We start from the raw sequence: 8,589 nt of genomic DNA on the forward strand, positions 1-8,589 counted from the left end.
CATGTCCCCGGTGTGGTGGCACTGATGTCCCCGTGTCCCCAGTGTGGTGGCACTGATGTCCCCATGTCCTCGGTGTGGTGGCACTGATGTCCCCATGTCCCCGGTGTGGTGGCACTGATGTCCTCCCCATGTCCCCGGTGTGGTGGCACTGATGTCCCCGTGTCCTGGGTGTGGTGACACTGATGTCCCCCGTGTCCCCGGTGTGGTGGCACTGATGTCCCCATGTCCCCGTGTCCCCAGTGTGGTGGCACTGATGTCCCCATGTCCCCGGTGTGGTGACACTGATGTCCCCGTGTCCTGGGTGTGGTGGCACTGATGTCCCCCCATGTCCTGGATGTGGTGGCACTGATGTCCCCCATGTCCCCGTGTCCCCGGTGTGGTGGCACTGATGTCCCCATGTCCTGGGTGTGGTGGCACTGATGTCCCCGTGTCCTGGGTGTGGTGATGGCAGTGATGTCCCCATGTCCTGGGTGTGGTGGCACTGATGTTCCCGTGTCCCCGGGTTTGGTGGCACTGATGTCACCCGTGTCCCCAGTGTGGTGGCACTGATGTCCCCCATGTCCCCATGTCCTGGGTGTGGTGGCACTGATGTCCCCATGTCCCCGGTGTGGTGGCACTGATGTCCCCATGTCCCCGTGTCCCTGGTGTGGTGGCACTGATGTCCCCGTGTCCTGGGTGTGGTGGCACTGATGTCCCCCGTGTCCCCAGTGTGGTGGCACTGATGTCCCCATGTCCTGGGTGTGGTGGCACTGATGTCCCCGTGTCCCCAGTGTGGTGGCACTGATGTCCCCGTGTCCCCTCAGGTCCCTTCGGCACGCTGGGCGTGGGCGGAGGATTCGCGCTCGGGGCCAAACTCTGCCGGCCCGAGGCTGAGGTGACACCGGGACGGCGAGGGGACAGCGGGGACAGCGGGGGGATTGGGGACATCGGGGACATCGGGGACATCGGGGGTCATTTGGGACACTGGGGGGTCATTGGGGACATTGGGGGGATTGGGGACATTGGGGACATCGGGGACATTGGGGACGTTGAGGACATCGGGGACATTGGGGACATTGAGGGGATTGGGGACATTGGGGACATTGGGGGGATTGGGGACATTGGGGACATCGGGGGACATTGGGGGGATTGGGGACATGGGGGACACTGGGGACATTGGGGACATTGGGGGGATTTGGGACATTGGGGACATTGGGGACATTGGGGGGACATTGGGGGGATGGGGGCACATTGGGGACATTGGGGACATTGGGGATGGGGGGGACATTGGGGGGATTGGGGACATTGGGGACATTGGGGACATTGGGGGGACACTGGGGACATGGGGAACACTGGGGACATTGGGGACATTGGGGACACTGGGGGACATTGGGGGGATTGGGGACATTGGGGACATTGGGGACATTGGGGGACATGGGGACATGGGGACATTGGGGGGACATTGGGGACATTAAGGGTTTGGGACATCGAGGGGGCTGGAGGGTCCCCAGGGCCAGCTGCAGTGACACTGGGGTGACACTTGGGGACTGTCCCCAGGGGTGACACCGGTGGCCCTGTGGTGGCACCGGTGGCCCTGGGGTGACACCAGTGGCCCCGGGGTGGCCCTGGGGTGACACTGGTGGCCCTGGGGTGACACCGGTGGCCCTGGGGTGGCCCTGGGGTGACACTGGTGGCCCCGGGGTGACACCGGTGGCCCTGTGGTGACACTGGTGGCCCCGGGGTGACACCGGTGGCTCTGTCCCAGGTGTGGGTCCTGTACGGGGACGGCTCCCTGGGCTTCAGCCTGATGGAGTTCGACACCTTCGTGCGCCACAAGGTCAGCGCCACCCTCACTGCCACCGGCACTGTCACCGGCACTGTGTCACCGTCACTGTGTCACCGTGTCACCGTCACTGTCACCGTCACTGTCACTGTGTCACCGTCACTGTCACTGTCACCCTCACTGCCGCTGGCACTGTCACTGTGTCACTGTCACCCTCACTGCCGCTGGCACTGTCACTGTCCCTGTGTCTGTCCCTATCCCTGTGTTCCCAGCAGTGTCACCGTCCCTGTGTCCCCAGCGGTGTCACTGTCCCCCGTGTCCCCATGTCCCCGTGTCCCCGTGTCCCTGTGTCACTGTGTCCCTGTGTCACCGTCCCCATGTCCCCGTGTCCCCGTGTCCCTGTGTCACTGTGTCCCTGTGTCACCGTCCCCGTGTCCCCGTGTCCCCGTGTCCCTGTGTCACCGTCCCCGTGTCCCCAGCGGTGTCACCGTCCCTGTATCCCCGTGTCCCTGTGTCCCTGTGTCCCCGTCCCCGTGTCCCTGTGTCCCTGTGTCACTGTCCCCGTGTCCCCATGTCCCCGTGTCCCCGTGTCCCCGTGTCCCTGTGTCACCATCCCCGTGTCCCCTTGTCCCTGTGTCACCGTCCCCGTGTCCCCTTGTCCCTGTGTCACTGTCCCCGTGTCCCCGTGTCCCTGTGTCACTGTCCCCGTGTTCCCGTGTCCCTGTATCACCGTGTCACCGTCCCCGTGTCCCCGTGTCCCCATGTCCCCGTGTCCCCGTATCCCCATGTCCCCGTGTCACTGTCACCGTCCCCGTGTCCCCGTGTCCCTGTGTCACCGTCCCCGTGTCCCAGTGTCCCCATGTCCCCGTGTCCCCATGTCCCTGTGTCACCATCCCCGTGTCCCCATGTCACTGTGTCCCCATGTCCCCGTGTCCCCGTGTCCCTGTGTCCCTGTGTCACTGTCCCCGTGTCCCCAGCGGTGTCACCATCCCCATGTCCCCGTGTCCCCGTGTCCCTGTGTCCCTGTGTCACTGTCCCCGTGTCCCCAGCGGTGTCACCATCCCCGTGTCCCCGTGTCCCTGTGTCACTGTCCCCGTGTCCCCGTGTCCCTGTGTCACCATCCCCGTGTCCCCGTGTCCCCGTGTCCCTGTGTCACCGTCCCCGTGTCCCCCCAGGTCCCGGTCATCGCCCTGGTTGGCAACGACGCCGGCTGGACCCAGATCAGCCGCGAGCAGCTCCCCCTGCTGGGCAGCGCCGTGGGCTGCGGCCTGGCCTACAGCGGTGAGTGACCACTGAGTGACCACTGAGTGACCCTGAGTGACCACTGACCACTGACCACTGACCACTGACCACTGAGTGACCACTGACCACTGAGTGACCACTGACCACTGACCACTGAGTGACCACTGACCACTGACCCATAACTGACCCATAGCCAGGGGACGCTGGGGTCAGCAGCTCCCCCTGCTGGGCAGCGCCGTGGGCTGCGGCCTGGCCTACAGCGGTGAGTGACCACTGAGTGACCACTGACCACTGAGTGACCACTGACCACTGACCACTGACCACTGAGTGACCACTGACCACTGACCACTGAGTGACCACTGACCACTGAGTGACCACTGACCACTGACCACTGACTGACCCTGAGTGACCACTGACCACTGACCACTGACCACTGAGTGACCACTGACCACTGACCACTGAGTGACCACTGAGTGACCACTGAGTGACCACTGACCACTGACCACTGAGTGACCACTGACCACTGACCACTGACTGACCCTGAGTGACCACTGACCACTGACCCATAACTGACCCATGGCCAGGGGACGCTGGGGTCAGCAGCTCCCCCTGCTGGGCAGCGCCGTGGGCTGCGGCCTGGCCTACAGCGGTGAGTGACCACTGAGTGACCGCTGAGTGACCCTGAGTGACCACTGACCACTGACCACTGACCACTGAGTGACCACTGACCACTGACCACTGACCACTGAGTGACCACTGACCACTGACCACTGAGTGACCACTGAGTGACCACTGAGTGACCACTGACCACTGACCACTGACCACTGACCACTGACCACTGAGTGACCACTGACCACTGAGTGACCACTGAGTGACCGCTGAGTGACCCTGAGTGACCACTGACCACTGACCACTGACCACTGAGTGACCACTGAGTGACCACTGAGTGACCACTGACCACTGACCACTGAGTGACCACTGAGTGACCACTGACCACTGACCACTGACCACTGAGTGATCACTGACCAATGACCACTGAGTGACCACTGAGTGACCACTGAGTGACCCTGAGTGACCACTGACCACTGACCACTGACCACTGAGTGACCACTGACCACTGAGTGACCACTGAGTGACCCTGAGTGACCACTGACCACTGACCACTGAGTGACCACTGAGTGACCACTGACCACTGAGTGACCACTGAGTGACCACTGAGTGACCACTGAGTGACCACTGACCACTGACCACTGACCACTGAGTGACCACTGAGTGACCACTGACCACTGACCACTGACCACTGACCACTGTGTGACCACTGAGTGACCTCTGACCACTGACTATTGAGTGACCACTGAGTGACCACTGAGTGACCACTGAGTGACCCTGAGTGACCACTGACCACTGACCACTGACCACTGAGTGACCACTGACCACTGAGTGACCACTGAGTGACCCTGAGTGACCACTGACCACTGACCACTGAGTGACCACTGAGTGACCACTGACCACTGAGTGACCACTGAGTGACCACTGAGTGACCACTGAGTGACCACTGAGTGACCCTGAGTGACCACTGACCACTGACCACTGACCACTGAGTGACCACTGACCACTGAGTGACCACTGAGTGACCCTGAGTGACCACTGACCACTGACCACTGAGTGACCACTGAGTGACCACTGAGTGACCACTGAGTGACCACTGAGTGACCCTGAGTGACCACTGAGTGACCACTGAGTGACCACTGACCACTGACCACTGAGTGACCACTGACCACTGACCACTGACTGACCACTGAGTGACCCTGAGTGACCACTGACCACTGACCACTGAGTGACCACTGAGTGACCACTGAGTGACCACTGAGTGACCCTGAGTGACCACTGAGTGACCACTGAGTGACCACTGACCACTGACCACTGAGTGACCACTGAGTGACCACTGACCTGCCCCTGTGGTGACAATGCCACCCCTGGAGGTGACAATGCCACCCCTGGAGGTGACAGTGCCACCCATGGAGGTGACAATGCCACCCCTGGAGGTGACAGTGCCACCCATGGAGGTGACAATGCCACCCCTGGAGGTGACAATGCCACCCATGGAGGTGACAGTGCCACCCATGGAGGTGACAGTGCCACCCATGGAGGTGACAATGCCACCCCTGGAGGTGACAGTGCCACCCCTGGAGGTGACAGTGCCACCCATGGAGGTGACAATGCCACCCCTGGAGGTGACAATGCCACCCCTGGAGGTGACAGTGCCACCCATGGAGGTGACAGTGCCACCCCTGGAGGTGTCAATGCCACCCCTGGAGGTGACAATGCCACCCCTGGAGGTGACAATGCCACCCATGGAGGTGACAGTGCCACCCCTGGAGGTGTCAATGCCACCCCTGGAGGTGACAGTGCCACCCATGGAGGTGACAATGCCACCCCTGGAGCTGACAGTGCCACCCCTGGAGGTGACAATGCCACCCATGGAGGTGACAGTGCCACCCATGGAGGTGACAGTGCCACCCATGGAGGTGACAGTGCCACCCCTGGAGGTGACAGTCCCACCCCTGGAGGTGACAATGCCACCCCTGGAGGTGACAGTCCCACCCCTGGAGGTGACAGTCCCACCCCTGGAGGTGACAATGCCACCCCTGGAGGTGACAGTGCCACCCCTGGAGGTGACAGTCCCACCCCTGGAGGTGACAATGCCACCCCTGGAGGTGACAGTGCCACCCCTGGTGACAATGCCACCCATGGAGGTGACAATGTCACCCATGGAGATGACAATGCCACCCCTGGTGACAGTGCCACCCCTGGAGGTGACAGTGCCACCCCTGGAGGTGACAATGCCACCCCTGGAGGTGACAATGCCACCCCTGGAGGTGACAGTGCCACCCCTGGAGGTGACAATGCCACCCCTGGAGGTGACAGTGCCACCCCTGGAGGTGACAATGCCACCCCTGGAAGTGACAGTGCCACCCCTGGAGGTGACAGTCCCACCCATGGAGGTGACAGTGCCACCATGGAGGTGACAGTGCCACCCATGGTGACAGTGCCACCCCTGGAGGTGACAGTGCCACCCGTGTGTCCCCAGATTACCACGCGGTGGCGGCGGCGCTGGGCGGCCGAGGCTTCGTCCTGGACAGCGCTGGGGACACCGGAGGGGACCCTGGGGACACCGGAGGGGACCCTGGGGACACCGGAGGGGACATCGAGGCCAGGGTGGTGGCCGTGCTGAGGGCGGCGCAGGCCGAGTGCCACCGAGGCCACCCCGTCCTCGTCAACGCCCTCCTGGGCCCCAGCGACTTCCGCCAGGGCTCCGTGTCCGTCTGAGCGCCACCGAGGGCCACCAAATGTCACCGAGGGCTACTGGATGTCACCGAGGGCCACCAAATGTCACCGACGGTTATCAAGGGTCATCGAGTGTCACCGAGTGTCATTGAGTATCATTGAGTGTCCCCAAGGGTCACCAAATGTCCCCAAGGGCCACCAGCGGTCGTCAAGGGTCACAGAGTGTCCCCAAGGGCCACCAAGGGTCACCAAGGGTCATCAAATGTCCCCAAGGGTCACAGAGTGTCCCCAAGTGTCACCAGGGGTCATCAGGGGTCACAGAGTGTCCCCAAGGGGTCACCAAATGTCCCCATGGGCCACCAAATGTCCCCAAGGGTCATAGAGTGTCCCCGAGGGCCACCAGGGGTCATCGAGGGTCACAGAGTGTCCCCAAGGGCTGCCAAATGTCCCCAAGGGCCACCAAATGTCCCCAAGGGTCATCAAAGGTCAGCAAGTGTCCCCAAGGGTCACAGAGTGTCCCCAAGGGCCACCAGGGGTCATCAAGGGTCACAGAGTGTCCCCAAGGGTCATCAAATGTCCCCAAGGGTCACAGAGTGTCCCCAAGGGTCATCAAATGTCCCCAAGGGTCACAGAGTGTCCCCAAGGGCCACCAGGGGTCACCAAGGGTCATCAAATGTCCCCAAGGGTCACAGAGGGTCACCAAGGGTCATCACAGAGTGTCCCCAAGGGCCACCAAGGGTCACCAAGGGTCATTGGCTGTCCCCAAGTGTCACCAGGGGTCATCAAGGGTCACAGAGTGTCCCCAAGGGCCACCAAATGTCCCCAAGGGTCACAAAGTGTCCCCAAGGGCCACCAGGGGTCACCAAGGGTCACCAAATGTCCCCAAGGGTCACAAAGGGTCACCAAGGGTCATTGGTTCTCCCCAAGGGCCACCAGGGGTCATCAGGGGTCACAGAGTGTCCCCAAGGGTCACAGAGTGTCCCCAAGGGCCACCAGGGGTCATCAAGGGTCACAGAGTGTCCCCAAGGGCCACCAGGGGTCACCAAGGGTCACAGAGTGTCCCCAAGGGTTGCCAAATGTCCCCAAGGGTCACCAAATGTCACTAAGGGTCGCCAGGGGTCATCGAGGGTCACAGAGTGTCCCCAAGGGCCACCAAATGTCCCCAAGGGTCACAGAGTGTCCCCAAGTGTCACCAGGGCTCATCAAGGGTCACAGAGTGTCCCCAAGGGTCACCAAGGGTCATCAAATGTCCCCAAGGGTCACAGAGTGTCCCCAAGGGTCACAAAGGGTCACCAAGGTTCATTGGTTCTCCCCAAGGGCCACCAGGGGTCATCAGGGGTCACAGAGTGTCCCCAAGGGCTGCCAAATGTCCCCAAGGGTCATCAAAGGTCAGCAAGTGTCCCCAAGGGTCATTAAGTGTCCCCAGGGGTCCCCGAGTGCCACCGAGGCCACCCCGTCCTCGTCAACGCCCTCCTGGGCCCCGGCGACTTCCGCCAGGGCTCCGTGTCCACCTGAGCGCCACCGAGGGCCACCAAATGTCACCGAGGGCCACCGGATGTCTCCAGAGTGTCACCGAGGGCCACCAGGGGTCACCCAGGGTCACCAAATGTCCCCAACGGTCATCAAGGGTCACCAAATGTCCCCAACGGTCATCAAGGGTCATCGAGTGTCACCAAGTGTCCCCGAGCGTCATTGAGTGTCCCGAGGGTCACCAAATGTCACCAAGGGTCACCAGGTGTCACCAGAGTGTCACCAAATGTCACCAAGGGTCACCAAGGGTCATTGAAAGTCACCAAGGCTCCCCAAGGGTCACCAAGTGTCACCAAATGTCACCAAGGGCCACCAAGGGTCACAAAGGGTCATTGAGTGTCCCCAAGAGCCATTGAGTGTCCCCAAGGGTCACAGAGTGGCCCAAAGTGTCACCAGAGGTCACAAAGGTTCATTGAGTGTCCCCAGGGGTCACCAAATGTCACCAAGGGTCACCAAGGGTCATTGAGTGTCCCCAAGGGTCACCAAATGTCACCAAGGGTCACCAGAGCGTCCCTGAGTGTCCCCAAAAGTCATCAAGGGTCACTGAGTGTCCCCGAGTGCCACCGAGGCCACCCCGTCCTCGTCAACGCCCTCCTGGGCCCCGGCGACTTCCGCCAGGGCTCCGTGTCCACCTGAGCGCCACCGAGGGCCACCAAATGTCACCAGAGTGTCACCGAGGGCCACCAGGGGTCACCCAGGGTCACCAAATGTCCCCAATGGTCACCAAGGGTCTGCGAGTGTCACCAACGGTCATCGAGTGTCCCCGA

At 62.0% G+C, this 8,589-nt stretch overlaps 1 protein-coding gene and 1 long non-coding RNA gene across 2 annotated transcripts; both read left to right on the forward strand.

Moving 5' to 3' along the window:
• The first annotated feature begins 771 nt into the window (after positions 1 to 771).
• LOC137467607 (2-hydroxyacyl-CoA lyase 2-like) lies at positions 772 to 6,386 on the forward strand. The gene is made up of 4 exons (XM_068179085.1): positions 772 to 874; positions 1,745 to 1,816; positions 2,938 to 3,043; positions 6,096 to 6,386. The coding sequence occupies exons 2-4, from the start codon at positions 1,787 to 1,789 to the stop codon at positions 6,332 to 6,334; spliced, it is 375 nt and encodes a 124-aa protein (XP_068035186.1). The 5' UTR covers positions 772 to 874; positions 1,745 to 1,786; the 3' UTR covers positions 6,335 to 6,386.
• A 1,338-nt stretch (positions 6,387 to 7,724) lies between these two features.
• Positions 7,725 to 8,074, forward strand: LOC137467608 (uncharacterized). The gene is made up of 2 exons (XR_010995561.1): positions 7,725 to 7,829; positions 8,019 to 8,074. It is a non-coding gene; the product is annotated as an uncharacterized lncRNA (long non-coding RNA).
• Positions 8,075 to 8,589: the final 515 nt, after the last annotated feature.

Source organism: Anomalospiza imberbis, unplaced genomic scaffold, assembly GCF_031753505.1.
Source record: "Anomalospiza imberbis isolate Cuckoo-Finch-1a 21T00152 unplaced genomic scaffold, ASM3175350v1 scaffold_695, whole genome shotgun sequence".
Classification (NCBI taxonomy): domain Eukaryota; kingdom Metazoa; phylum Chordata; class Aves; order Passeriformes; family Viduidae; genus Anomalospiza; species Anomalospiza imberbis.

Coding starts and splice junctions, on each gene's coding strand:
- LOC137467607 (XM_068179085.1), top strand. CDS start 1,787: ATGGAGTTCGACACCTTCGTGCGCCACAAG. Junction 1,817..2,937: donor ACACCTTCGTGCGCCACAAG/GTCAGCGCCACC, acceptor GTGTCCCCCCAG/GTCCCGGTCATCGCCCTGGT. Junction 3,044..6,095: donor CTGCGGCCTGGCCTACAGCG/GTGAGTGACCAC, acceptor GTGTGTCCCCAG/ATTACCACGCGGTGGCGGCG.